This window comes from Gymnoscopelus microlampas, assembly GCF_963454915.1.
Source record: "Gymnoscopelus microlampas genome assembly, chromosome: 10".
In the NCBI taxonomy this organism is placed as follows: domain Eukaryota; kingdom Metazoa; phylum Chordata; class Actinopteri; order Myctophiformes; family Myctophidae; genus Gymnoscopelus; species Gymnoscopelus microlampas.
In genome coordinates, this window is record NC_139947.1 from 17,432,135 (window position 1) to 17,447,107 (window position 14,973).

Sequence of the window (14,973 nt, forward strand, 5' to 3'; positions counted from 1 at the left end):
CAGTTGTATATGAGGTAGTGTAATGAGCAGTAATGGTATATAGATCTGAGGTGCGGTAATGAGCAGTAATGGTGACTGTGCGATATATGCGACAAAGAGTGGGGGGCTGGTGTTCTCGCTAGCTTGTGGTGGGCTGCAAAATGTAGATAGGGGTGTGGGGGTGGACACAGAAGTACATGCACGCACACGCATGTTGCTGTGTATGTAGTGTGTGGTGATGTATCTGGAGGTGAAAGCAATGTATCGGTTAAAGGGATAGGTTGCAGTTAGTGTGGCAACATGTGTAATGTTAAGCACAATGCAAGAGCAGAGGACGGCTGGTCCATGGTGTTGTTGTTCTGTGTCAGTAGCCTGGTGCGTTCTCTGGCGACTGTGTTCATGGTGTGCAGCTGATAAGGGAAGAGACACACACAGACAGTGTACTTATGTGTGCATGTTGGTGATGTGTTGGTTGGCAGCTGAGAAGTGCTGTGGTATGTACAGTATATGAGGTTCATAGCTGATTAAATAGATTCGCGTCGAAAATATCAGTAGTTACCTGTGGCCTCTGCCTCCTTCAATTCGCGTCTCCGTCTCTGTGCCTGGCATAGTTGCTCCTGCCGGGGTGTCTTCTTTGCGAGGAGTTGAGCTGAGAAGTGAAGACAGTTGTATATGAGGTAGTGTAATGAGCAGTAATGGTATATAGATCTGAGGTGCGTGCTGATTCAGTGCAGGTGGGTGATGTGGGCTGGTTTGGGTGGAACATACCATGTGGGCCTGCATGGAGCAGTAATGATATATATATGTAACTACAAAATATTGTTCCTATAAAGAAACAATGTGGGCTCGCTTTAAAGCCAAAATACTGTAGTTATAAAAAGTACAAATTCCGTTTGACCTGGTATCTCTGTCTTTGCGTTGTGGGTGTAGATGTGCCTCCGTTTGATCAGGTTGGGAGCACCTGTTATCATTTTCCTAATTGTCATCAGTTACACACCTGCTTGCATAGCTGATTGTAGTAAGGGGGGATGGAGGGGTGTAGGGGGCAGGAGTGATGGGTGTGAGGTGCTCCCCCCTGGCTCCAGTGAGCTTGTAGATGAGCTATTTCCAATGGTTTACAGTGTGTGTGTGTGTGTGGGGGGGGGGGGGGGGGGGGGGGGGGTGTGGTCATGTTAACCAATACACACCATTAGTGTTAAATTGGAGCTTGAAATGTACAACATAATTACAATTAAAATTTCACCCATTTACACATACATTCATACACCGATGGCGGAGGAAACCATGCAAGGCACCTGCTCATCGGGAGCAATTAGGGGTTCAGCGTCTTGCTCAAGAACACCTCGACACTAACTCTGGGGGAGCCTGGGATCGAACTGGGAACCTCGCAGTTGCCATCCAGCCGCTGCCACCCCCTGTACTCACACTTTCCAAAAAGGTTTTCCAAAAATAGCAGATCTACAAGCTCACAACGCATCACATTGTAGATCATCTTTTTTTGAATAGTCGAAGTATGACAGAGGGGGGGGGGGGGAGTGGCAGTGGAGTATGGGGTGTGTGTGTGTGGGGGGAGGGGGGGGGGGGGTTTGGAGCATGTAGTGTACAAACGTTTTAGCTACGTTTTTATACTTTGAGTACCAAAATAAAAGTACTCAATGAGGAGTTGAGCTGAGAAGTGAAGACAGTTGTATATGAGGTAGTGTAATGAGCAGTAATGGTATATAGATCTGAGGTGCGGTAATGAGCAGTAATGGTGATTGTGCGATATATGCGTCAAAGAGTGGGGGGCTGGTGTTCTCGCTAGCTTGTGGTGGGCTGCAAAATGTAGATAGGGGTGTGGGGGTGGACACAGAAGTACATGCACGCACACGCATGTTGCTGTGTATGTAGTGTGTGGTGATGTATCTGGAGGTGAAAGCAATGTATCGGTTAAAGGGATAGGTTGCAGTTAGTGTGGCAACATGTGTAATGTTAAGCACAATGCAAGAGCAGAGGACGGCTGGTCCATGGTGTTGTTGTTCTGTGTCAGTAGCCTGGTGCGTTCTCTGGCGACTGTGTGCATGGTGTGCAGCTGATAAGGGAAGAGACACACACAGACAGTGTACTTATGTGTGCATGTTGGTGATGTGTTGGTTGGCAGCTGAGAAGTGCTGTGGTATGTACAGTATATGAGGTTCATAGCTGATTAAATAGATTCGCGTCGAAAATATCAGTAGTTACCTGTGGCCTCTGCCTCCTTCAATTCGCGTCTCCGTCTCTGTGCCTGGCATAGTTGCTCCTGCCGAGGTGTCTTCTTTGCGAGGAGTTGAGCTGAGAAGTGAAGACAGTTGTATATGAGGTAGTGTAATGAGCAGTAATGGTATATAGATCTGAGGTGCGTGCTGATTCAGTGCAGGTGGGTGATGTGGGCTGGTTTGGGTGGAACATACCATGTGGGCCTGCATGGAGCAGTAATGATATATATATGTAACTACAAAATATTGTTCCTATAAAGAAACAATGTGGGCTCGCTTTAAAGCCAAAATACTGTAGTTATAAAAAGTACAAATTCCGTTTGACCTGGTATCTCTGTCTTTGCGTTGTGGGTGTAGATGTGCCTCCGTTTGATCAGGTTGGGAGCACCTGTTATCATTTTCCTAATTGTCATCAGTTACACACCTGCTTGCATAGCTGATTGTAGTAAGGGGGGATGGAGGGGTGTAGGGGGCAGGAGTGATGGGTGTGAGGTGCTCCCCCCTGGCTCCAGTGAGCTTGTAGATGAGCTATTTCCAATGGTTTACAGTGTGTGTGTGTGTGGGGGGGGGGGGGGGGAGTTGTGTGGTCATGTTGACCAATACACACCATTAGTGTTAAATTGGAGCTTGAAATGTACAACATAATTACAATTAAAATTTCACCCATTTACACATACATTCATACACCGATGGCGGAGGAAACCATGCAAGGCACCTGCTCATCGGGAGCAATTAGGGGTTCAGCGTCTTGCTCAAGAACACCTCGACACTAACTCTGGGGGAGCCTGGGATCGAACTGGGAACCTCGCAGTTGCCATCCAGCCGCTGCCACCCCCTGTACTCACACTTTCCAAAAAGGTTTTCCAAAAATAGCAGATCTACAAGCTCACAACGCATCACATTGTAGATCATCTTTTTTTGAATAGTCGAAGTATGACAGAGGGGGGGGGGGGAGTGGCAGTGGAGTATGGGGTGTGTGTGTGTGGGGGGAGGGGGGGGGGGGGTTTGGAGCATGTAGTGTACAAACGTTTTAGCTACGTTTTTATACTTTGAGTACCAAAATAAAAGTACTCAATGAGGAGTTGAGCTGAGAAGTGAAGACAGTTGTATATGAGGTAGTGTAATGAGCAGTAATGGTATATAGATCTGAGGTGCGGTAATGAGCAGTAATGGTGATTGTGCGATATATGCGTCAAAGAGTGGGGGGCTGGTGTTCTCGCTAGCTTGTGGTGGGCTGCAAAATGTAGATAGGGGTGTGGGGGTGGACACAGAAGTACATGCACGCACACGCATGTTGCTGTGTATGTAGTGTGTGGTGATGTATCTGGAGGTGAAAGCAATGTATCGGTTAAAGGGATAGGTTGCAGTTAGTGTGGCAACATGTGTAATGTTAAGCACAATGCAAGAGCAGAGGACGGCTGGTCCATGGTGTTGTTGTTCTGTGTCAGTAGCCTGGTGCGTTCTCTGGCGACTGTGTGCATGGTGTGCAGCTGATAAGGGAAGAGACACACACAGACAGTGTACTTATGTGTGCATGTTGGTGATGTGTTGGTTGGCAGCTGAGAAGTGCTGTGGTATGTACAGTATATGAGGTTCATAGCTGATGAAATAGATTTGCGTCGAAAATATCAGTAGTTACCTGTGGCCTCTGCCTCCTTCAATGCGCGTCTCCGTCTCTGTGCCTGGCATAGTTGCTCCTGCCGGGGTGTCTTCTTTGCTAGGAGTTGAGCTGAGAAGTGAAGACAGTTGTATATGAGGTAGTGTAATGAGCAGTAATGGTATATAGATCTGAGATGCGTGCTGATTCAGTGCAGGTGGGTGATGTGGGCTGGTTTGGGTGGAACATACCATGTGGGCCTGTATGGAGCAGTAATGATATATATGTAACTAGAAAATATTGTTCCTATAAAGAAACAATGTGGGCTCGCTTTAAAGCCAAAACACTGTAGTTATAAAAAGTACAAATTCTGTTTGACCTGGTATCTCTGTCTTTGCGTTGTGGGTGTAGATGTGCCTCCGTTTGATCAGGTTGGGAGCACCTGTTATCATTTTCCTAATTGTCATCAGTTACACACCTGCTTGCATAGCTGATTGTAGTAAGGGGGGATGGAGGGGTATAGGGGGCAGGAGTGATGGGTGTGAGGTGCTCCCCCCTGGCTCCAGTGAGCTTGTAGATGAGCTATTTCCGATGGTTTACAGTGTGTGTGTGGGGGGGGTTGTGTGAGGTCATGTTGACCAATACACACCATTAGTGTTAAATTGGAGCTTGAAATGTACAAAATTATTGCAATTAAAATTTCACCCATTTACACATACATTCATACACCGATGGCGGAGGAAACCATGCAAGGCACCTGCTCATCGGGAGCAATTAGGGGTTCAGCGTCTTGCTCAAGAACACCTCGACACTAACTCTGGGGGAGCCTGGGATCGAACTGGGAACCTCGCAGTTGCCATCCAGCCGCTGCCACCCCCTGTACTCACACTTTCCAAAAAGGTTTTCCCAAAATATCAGATCTACAAGCTCACAACGCATCACATTGTAGATCATATTTTTTTGAATAGTCGAAGTATGACAGAGGGGGGGGGAGTGGCAGTGGAGTATGGGGTGTGTGTGTGTGGGGGGAGGGGGGGGGGTTTGGAGCATGTAGTGTACAAACGTTTTAGCTACGTTTTTATTAGGGATGCACCGAATGGGAAATTCTTGGCCGAAACCGAACGCCGAAAATAGAAAACAGTTGGCCGAAAACCGAATACCGAAAGGCCGAATATCATAAATATATATAATGAATTTATTTGTTTACCAATGTTGATCAGCTACCTGATTAATGGCAAAATACATGATTATGGCAAAACTTAACTTAAATAATAATCACTATTATGAGTACCATAAAACATTTATTCAGCACTTTTGAATCCATACATTAATTCCAGACTGACTGCTGAAAGATTGTAAAATGTAAACATTTATATAATTATATAATAATAATATTCCACATTTTATTCCAAGATTTTTTGAAAATAGCATTGTTTCCGTGTCTTTCGGTGATATCGGCCGATATGTTTCGGTGTCTTTCGGCCGATATGTTTCGGTGTCTTTCGGTGATATTTTTTCGGCGTTAAAACCCTTTCGGCCGAAAGCCGAAAATGCATTTTTTAACCATTTTCGGCCAATATGTTTCGGTGGCCGAATATTCGGTGCATCCCTAGTTTTTATACTTTGAGTACCAAAATAAAAGTACTCAATGTTCAGAAAATAGCAGATCTACAAGCTCATAACGCGTCACATTGTAGATCGGCTATGTGTGGTTACTGTAGGTTTTGTATTAATAATCAAAAATGTAATGTAACTAAAGCTGTCATATGCTGTAATTGTAGTGGAGTAGACGTAACAGAAATAGAAAGTAAAGTAAAAGTACCTCAACATTGTATTGTGCATTGTAAGCACTTGCATAGTACTTGAGTACATGCACTTAGTTACTTTGCTGCACCACTGAGCAGCCAATGAATGACAGGCTAGCTTTCACCAGGTGTAATGATTGCTAGAGTGTGAAGAGACATGGGTTGATATTAATGGTCTTAACTCGCAATATATACATCACACAGCTTAGATATTTGGATTAAATCAGAGAGCAGACCTGTGCAAACTTGGTGATGTAAATTAGGTGTGAAATAATGTGTGGTGGTGTGTTGTTCTGGCTGCGCTGAGCGCATGTTGGTGATGTGAGTTTATAGGTGGGAGATAGAGTTGAGTGGACAGAGTGTGTGGAAGTGATGAGAAGAACATAAGCCATTACCTTGGCTGTCAGGCAGCGTCAATGAAGGTGTGGGAAGTAGGCCTGGTGGACTGACGTCGTGGTTGTCAGCTGTGAAGTGAGGTGGTATGAACAGTATGGCACGTTAAAGGGATTGTAGGGATCATTAAGCCTAAATTTAAAAAATATTCATATATATATATTTTGCATTTTCTCCCCTCTATCAGCCACTATATAATGGTGCTGGGGTGTTTTCCTGCATTGACACACAGTCCTCTATCTGAAATCCGTATTTTCCCTTCTGTTTATATTCATGTTGTTTATCACCGGGACGTAAATTAACGCACGCATGTGCGTGTCCGTGCGCGTCCGTGCCCGTATCAACTTTTTACTTTCGGTTTTAAAACGCTCTCAAACTTCTTTTTTGAGGCACAGAATTTACTTTTAAAAAATCGTTTGGATAGAATTTAGTTGTTTAACTTCATCTATGTGGTCAATTTATCATGAAAGAGCCTATTTAAAAATATAAATTCAGAGAACCGTAGGGTCGGGCATTTCCGCGAATTGTATCCGCTTAAGGCAACCTATTCTGGGCATGACTCATTTAAAAAGTCCGCCCTGCGTCACCCCCTGGTGGTCGGGGAAAAGAACTGCTGGAGGGGCGGTGTTTGACAATAGTTTTTTTCTTTGATTATGTCTGAACTCCCTACTATCCCTTTAATTGCAGAAGAAATTGATTGACTGCAGGTGTGGTGAGTTTGGGTGGTGTGTGTAAAGCAGGTTATGTGTGTAATTTTTGCCGGAGTCATTAAGCAATGTATAGGCCTGTAATGGGCAGTAATGCTTTTATGTGAAGAAGTAATGTGTGGTTGTGTTTTGTTCTGCCTGGGCGGAGATGAGAGGTTGTATTTTTTTTTTCTGGGCTGAGCTGAGGGAAGACGATAGTGGTGTGGGTGAAGACACAGAAAAACACACAGCCATACAAACACACATAGATATGTATCCACAGAGCTGTGTACATATGTCATACACGTAAACACTTTTTAACATAAGCGCAACGCACATGTCACGTGACATGCGGTTTGGCTGACGGACCGTCAAGATTTTATAAAACCGTATTAAACCGTTAAACCGTTAAACCGCACAACCTTACTATATATATGTATGTGTGAATGTATGTTTGAAGATGCATGTAGTTTGCTGCACCAGGTGTAATGATTGCTAGAGTGTGAAGACACATGGGTTGATATTAATGGTCTTAACTCGAAATATATACATCACAGAGCTTAGATCTTTGGATTAAATCAGAGAGCAGACCTGTGCAAACTTGGTGATGTAAAATAAACATTTGTAGTGTAAAAAAATCACACCCTGTGTGAAGGTAGCGGCGCTTTGATACATTTTGTCATCGATGTGTTTATAATGTGTTTATAGCCACGTGTCATGTGAAGCTTGACCAATCACTTTGTTGACGCACCTGACCAATCAGAACGTTGACGGACCTGACCAATCAGAACGTTGACGGACCTGACCAATCAGAACGTTGACGGACAAAGTCAGGTATAGAGCAGGATCCGCTCTATACCTAAAGGTATAGAGCGGCTAGCGCCGCTAAAAATCACACCCAGTGTGAAGTGGGCGGTGTGTGGTCATCACAACATGACTCACTTTAAAAAAAGGATAAATGACTTTTTTTTAAAGTCCATACTGCTATTCATAGGGCTGCACATGTGTCATGTGTTTCGCTAGCCAATCACAGTCCTGAATTTGCAAAGTCAGCCAATCACATTACAGTTAGTGGTGATGACACTAGCTGTAATGGGATTGGCTGACTTTGCAAAAGTATCGATTTGCATTAACAATGGAAGGGTTAGGGGGTATACAAATCTTTTGGTCGGTGTCCAAAACTCACTTATAGGGGACGGCTACACCGCCCCAAAGACACAGTGAAAACACGGGGCATTTCTCCTCTGTCCTTCTCTCTCCCCACTAGCAAAACCCATTGGAAATGCTTTGGGTGCTTAAAGTTAAATATTTCAAAAACTACAAATTATTTCAAAAAGAAAAGTACAAGCACACATGTCCACAGTAAGCTGGATTTTTTAAAGTTTGAATGGAGTTTCTAAGTGAAAGTATGTGGGAGTAGTTAGGTGCCATACTTTTGGGGGAGAATAAATAAATAGTGAAGATATCTATAGTGTGCTCGCTGCTGCTGCAGTGAGCCCACAATTAGGTGTGAAATAATGTGTGGTGTAGTGTTGTTCTGGCTGGGCTGAGCGCATGTTGGTGATGTGAGTTTATAGGTGGGAGATAGAGTTGAGTGGACAGAGTGTGTGGAAGTGATGAGAAGAACATAAGCCATTACCTTGGCTGTCAGGCAGCGTCAATGAAGGTGTGGGAAGTAGGCCTGGTGGACTGACGTCGTGGTTGTCAGCTGTGAAGTGAGGTGGTATGAACAGTATGGCACGTTAATTGCAGAAGAAATTGATTGACTGCATGTGTGGTGAGTTTGGGTGGTGTGTGTAAAGCAGGTTATGTGTGTAATTTTTGCCGGAGTCATTAAGCAATGTATAGGCCTGTAATAAGCAGTAATGCTATTATGTGAAGAAGTAATGTGTGGTTGTGTTTTGTTCTGCCTGGGCGGAGCTGAGAGGTTGTATTTTTTTTGTCTGGGCTGAGCTGAGGGAAGACGATAGTGGTGTGGGTGAAGACACAGAAAAACACACAGCCATACAAACACACATAGATATGTATCCACAGAGCTGTGTACATATATCTATATATATGTATGTGTGAATGTATGTTTGAAGATGCATGTAGTTTGCTGCACGGCACCTACTGTATCAGTGTGACATGAAGGTGAAGGCAATTGCATAGGCATCCGAGTGTAGTGAGTGTGGCAGCGTTGTGTGAAACATGGAATGTGTGGGTAATGTGTAGTGTGTAGTGCAGGGGTAAAGAAATGTGTTGGCTTGTGTAAATGTTTGCAATGACTGTGGCACCATGTGTAATGTGAAGTGCAATGGAAGAACTGATGACATGCAATGGAGAGGAGTGCAGAGTGGGAGGCACTGACAAAGAGGGTGGTGGTATTGTAGTGCATTACCTGATGCCTTTACCACGCGGGGACACTTGCGTCGATAACACAATCGACTTTTCTTTTTCATCATGAAAAGCACGGTATGTGGCTCTCCCGATGTGGAGTGGCGTCCTTGTAGGTAAACTATAAAGTAGGGAACATTGTCAGCCACTGTAAGTGTGGTTTGAGACCTTGTAATGTGTAATAGTAAAGTAAGAATGGTGTTTGTTATGTAGCAGCTTCCGTGACATAAATGCAGCGCAAAGTGCTTTGCAGAGCAACAAACAGCAAAGGAACAAGAAAGAAATGACTTGAAGTCATATCCTACCAGGTGCTCTGTGTGTGTGTGTGTGTGTGTGTGTGTGTGTGTGTGTGTGTGTGTGTGTGTGTGTGTGTGTGTTTTCATAGACCTGATTACTTGTTTTTCGGATTGCTTGTTTCTCTCGCCAAACCTGGCAACATTGAATCTGCGACAATAAACGCTATAATGGTTTTTATGTAAGTGGTGGCAACATTTTGTGACACCACACAGGTCTTCCCAACGATGGCGAAGATTGAGGTCAGTGTGAACATGGCCAAAGAATAACTTAATAGTACAAAAAAGTATTGGCATCAAAATGTACTGAAAGTACCAAAAGTAAAAGTACTAAATCTGTGAAAATAGCAGATCTACAAGCTCACAACGCGACCACTTGAGGCCAATTACATCAGCTATTTTCAAAAAGAATCTTGAAAGCAAGCCCAAATAAGCAGTGGTGGAAAAAGCAGATCTACAAGCTCACAACGCGACCACTTGAGGCCAATTACATCAGCTATTTTCAAAAAGAATCTTGAAAGCAAGCCCAAATAAGCAGTGGTGGAAAAAGTACTCAAATTCTCTACTTAAGTAAAAGTACCAATACTGCAATATGAAAATACTCTGTTACAAGTAAAAGGCCAGAATTCAAAATTAACTTGAGTGAAAGTACAAAAGTATTGGTATTAAAATGTACGTAAAGTACCAAAAGTGAAAGTACTAAATCTTTGAAAATAGCAGATCTACAAGCTCAGTACAGTACTTGAGTAAATGTACTCAGTTACTTTCCAGCACTGCAAATAAACAGCGACACGACGTTGTGACGTCTTTGTTGAACTGCAACATGGCGTTTACACTTTGTTAATTTACAGCCTGTAAGGCTACATCTACATAAACGTTCAGATGTAAAATATGAAGTGCTTACCCCATGGCCACGGATGTTACACTTCATTTCGGGTGGGTCTCAGTACCCGTATATTCCGTATTGTTCAATACAAAGCATTTGAATGCAATCGGCGGCCATTTCCTCATAGAGTTCTAATGTATCAGAGTGCATACACCCCCCAACCGCTACAGCCGCGGTTGGAAAAAAAACGGAGACAATGGCCACCAATCGGATCAAAAAGCTTTGTATTGAACGATACGGACGATACGGGTGCTTATGAGGGCCCGTATATAATTCTAACACCCGTAGCCATGAGATAAGCACTTTATATTTGAAATCTGAACGTTTATGTAGATGTACGAGTTGTAAATGGAGAAATGCAAACACCAGGTGTAAGTTCAACCATGACGCAAGTTCAACCACGACGCTTAACAATGCTAAGCTCGTCAACTACCGTCGTCACCCCACCGTTGTATTTGTCCACATCTTCAGTGAAATTCTTCCATACAAACGAACATCGAGCGGCCTGTTGTTTAGCTGGGGCCGCCCTCACCTATAGCTGCTGTGTTTGCAACATGTGAGCAACATCATGTATTTGGTTTTAATGGCAATCATTAGCGTCCTGTCTCGGTCTCTCTCGCGCAACATAGCCGTTCATCGTATGGCTGGTCATCCAGCACTATAAACTGGGCAATGTGCTATGCTATTTCTTTTGCCTTCTTGCTCTCTCTTGGGAGTTTTTCACGCTTTTCAAATGTATCTTCCAACGTTGGTTGTTGGGGGCCAGCGTGTGGTCGCCTTTTCTTTTCTGTAGCTTTATGGTGTTTTATAAGATGATTAATTAGGTTGGTCGTGTTGTACCGTGTATTGACGTTGCCACCGCGTGGGACGTCTTTTAGACACGACTTGCACTGGGCTGTTGGGTCCTTTTAACACAAAATACTCCCATACGGCTGACATCGCTGCTTTCTGCTCGTACTGTAGCTCTGCTTTGTGTCGGAGACACGGAGCCTCCAGCCGTGATAATAACAAACACTGGTGCTATCACATGGCCCGGCCGCTACATGCTGGAGCCAGTGTTGCCATATTTTGTGAGAGAAATAAGCGACCAGGTCTAGGAAAACAAGCCAAAAAGGAGCAACTAGGCCACGGGCCCACGGCACATGAGCACTGTAAACCTATTTGCAATTATGCATGGCTATTTTCAAAAACTCTTGCAATAAAATTTGGAATGTTATTCTAACTACACAAATGCTCCCCTGGGCACAAAACATTTATAAACATATTTGAGAACCACTGGTTTAAATAATAATTGGAAGCAAGCCAAAATAAGCAAGTACACAATAGAAATAAGCCCCAAAAACCGCAACGCGCAACTACCGATTTTTACAAGCAACTTTACAGAAAAAGAAGCCCAAAGTCGCTTATAATAAGCCGACATGGCAACACTGGCTGGAGCCAACGTGCTGGGAGTGGGATGGTTCAAAGTGCTGGAGCGGATTACTGGAATGGAGTGCTTTAATCGGAGCGTTTTATCGGTCATTTTGCTGGAATCCGATCCGATCCACATTTTTTCATTGATAAATCGGATCGCGGCATCTCTAGTGTGTGTGTGTGTGTGTGTGTGTGTGTGTGTGTGTGTGTGTGTGTGTGTGGGGGGGGGGGGGGGGGCTCTCTCCCTCTCTCTGACTCTGCTGCAAATCTCTCGCTCCTGCAAAGGAGGAGAGGCGGGTGCTTTAAAGGACACTTACTCCCCATTGGCTTAAACGGGGGGGAAGTGTGAAGGACAGCCAGGACAGCCAATGAGACTTAGGTGTCGACCCCTGAGTGCTTAGGTGTCGACACCTAAGCACTCAGGTGGCGAAAGTCTACTGAGGCTGTTTGTAGACTCAGGCGCTCTTCGAGCACCTGGTAAAAATTAGGAATGACAAAGTGAAGGAGGGGCCAAGAAAACAATGGCTTAAAAGTAATGGCTAAAACAATACTTAACAGGCAGTGAGGCAAACAGTGAAGACATGAATTTGAGCACAGATTTTGGGAATAGAGAAAGCAACTGAAAGCAAGAGTGAAGAAAGAAGTCTGGAGCTGTGCAGTGAAACTTTGAAACAAAAGGTGCAGTAAGTGGGGGGGGGGGGGGGGGGGGGGGCACAGAGTGCGTTAGCCCCTACGGAACCTCTCCCTCCGCTATGTAGCTCCGAGATGAGGTCCCTCTTTAGTTTCTGCCGTATGCTGTAGGCCTTGTCGCACATTTTCCACTTTACATGTTTCTTACCCCTTTCTGCACATCGTATCCAAAAAGTAAAGCATTTGCGCCACTCTCTCATATGTTTTAAGTTTTAGCTGGCAATAAAATCTATCTAACGAGTTGAAGAAAGTATTTAATTTGCCTCGGTTTTCATCCGGTTCCATAATATTTTGCATTAGAAGATGCAATTCAACATTTGACCAGTAGGGGAATCAGTAATGTTATGTCTACGGGCGCAACTCTTGCGCAATGTCTTAAAAACATGGAACCGGATGAAAACCGAGGCAAATTAAATACTTTCTTCAACTCGTTAAGATAGATTTTATTGCCAGCTAAAACTTAAAACATATGAGAGAGTGGCGCAAATGCTTTACTTTTTGGATACGATGTGCAGAAAGGGGTAAGAAACATGTAAAGTGGAAAATGTGCGACAAGGCCTACAGCATACGGCAGAAACTAAAGAGGGACCTCATCTCGGAGCTACATAGCGGAGGGAGAGGTTCCGTAGGGGCTAGGAGTGCGTGTGAGGTGATGTGTGTAAATTGCGTTGGTGTGAATGTGTTTTGTAAATACATTCTGGCATGTGTGGTGAGCAAAGCGTGCATAGTATACATGGGGCGATACAGGGGCTGGCTTGGGGGCAGGGATGGAGGGCGCGAGGAATGTTGTCGACAGACACTGAGGCGGGGGGGGGGGGGGGGGGGAGTAAACAAACAGTGGTGTGCGGAGGGGGGGTGGTGGCCGACGTTAGAATTTCGGTGGGGTAAGTGGTAGAAAATGGAGTGGGGAAGCGGAAGACACGGTGCAAAAGCGTGTTATTATGAGGTACAGCGTTAGTTTATTAGTGTGGTACTGACCTGAATGGAATTGGGAAGCAGAAGACACGGTGCAATGGCAAAGAGGTGTTGCTGGTCGTTGTAGAAGTGGAAGAATGTGTCTGTGGAGAAGCAGCGTCGACTGGAGTAGAGCTGGCTCTAGCTGTGTTCCGTGAGCAGAAATAACTTCCGGTCGACGATCTCTTCAGAATAAGAGTACCCTCTAGAGTAAAAAGAAGCCATTGAAAACCATTGAAAAACGGTTCACTTGCACATTAAAAGTATAAATTAAGCATTTAAACGAAGCTATACAACACATATTATGTTTCTGTGTAACAAAAACTTTTTTTAAAACATTAAAAATGTATCTAAATGGATAAATGCTGTTCAAAGGAGTGCATAGCCTATAGAAATTGGACACTGGACCGGAGACGGCTGGGGATGCCAACACTTGTGACATACGCACGCGTTCGGGGAGATCCCCTCTACACCGCCACACTATCCGCTAAGCGGGAGAGGTGTAGAAAAAAGTGTGGCGGACCGTCCAGTGAGGTCAGAGGTCAGAAAAGTGCCGTTTTCAGACAATAGTGGACACTGGACCGGAGACGGCTGGGGATGCCAACACTTGTGACATACGCACGCGTTCGGGGAGACCCCCTCTACACGCTTGCCATAAAACACCATGATACATATCACAGACAAGTTACCAGCAACAGTTTTGAAAATAAATGAATTGTCAGAGAGCAAGGTGAACTATTTAAGCCAACTGTAGGCTAAGCCACACCCATTATTGGGTGTGGCTAATTCATTCTGGACTTGATTATGGCCTCGTTGATCAGTGGCAGAAAAAAATACAATTTAATCACTCATCCTCGTTGACACCTCATGACAGTGGCGGAGCGTCCGGGGAGGCCAGGGAGGCGGCCGCCTACGGGCCCGCGACCCTGGAGGGCCCGGGCCGTCAGATCACATGGACGTGCTCCGCCTCTACGCCTCTCATTTAAAGCATTATCATCATTAAAATAATATTGAAATGTTATGTTGCTGGTTTATTTTCACTCACAGTAATGCAAATATACAAATGAATCACAATCGCTTTCATTATCTTATCTCCAAATGTATGTATATTGCCACCCGTGACCTGTACGTCATCATCAATCACTTGTCAACACAAGCCAGGACAGGTAGCCTTCAGCATTGTTTACGGCACGGCCTAATCATGAGCGGAAATGCATATAAACACAAAAGTGGTAATAAAAAGCGCAAGGAAAAGGAAAAAAGGGAACAAGCAAATGCTAAACTTCCCAAATTAGATGGCTATTTTGTTCGACCTACTCCTCGTCCACCTGTAGATGAGCCTTAACCCGACATCATTGCATACCAGCATCTGGGTCAAGGGAACACAGGAGCCAGATTAACAGGTATGACTGTCGGTGTCACTCACTGTCTACAAGAAACTGAGTTATTAATTGTTTATGGTTCTTATAGTAGCCGCCGAGCTCTACTTGAGAGTCCTTCTCTCTGTCTCTTAGTGACGATGATGATGATAGGGACTCAGCAGCTGCTAGCTGCTCCTTAGGAGAGGATGTGGGCCCGGTGTTGGACCAGCAGCTCCCCCTCCCCTCACCCACACTGCAAGTGGAAGAAGTGGACACTGGGAGTGAAAGCAGCAGATCTTCTCCTCA

The 14,973-nt window shown here is 44.6% G+C and overlaps 1 protein-coding gene across 7 annotated transcripts in view; it reads right to left on the minus strand.

The window, feature by feature from the left end:
- Positions 1 to 14,973, minus strand: part of LOC311054400 (uncharacterized protein) — a 103,270-nt gene that overhangs the window by 13,897 nt on the left and 74,400 nt on the right. For 3 of the 7 annotated variants that reach the window (XM_084070337.1, XM_084070339.1, XM_084070336.1), the window contains 3 exons: positions 3,853 to 3,942; positions 2,200 to 2,289; positions 539 to 628 (listed from right to left, as the gene is read on the minus strand). In XM_084070337.1, the coding sequence (XP_083926463.1) occupies positions 539 to 628; positions 2,200 to 2,289; positions 3,853 to 3,942 (270 nt within the window). Of the gene's footprint in view, positions 1 to 538; positions 629 to 2,199; positions 2,290 to 3,852; positions 3,943 to 6,010; positions 6,080 to 8,333; positions 8,403 to 9,074; positions 9,192 to 13,330; positions 13,512 to 14,973 lie in introns of all 7 variants that reach the window. The other 4 variants (XM_084070340.1, XM_084070342.1, XM_084070343.1 and 1 more) reach the window with 4 other exon arrangements.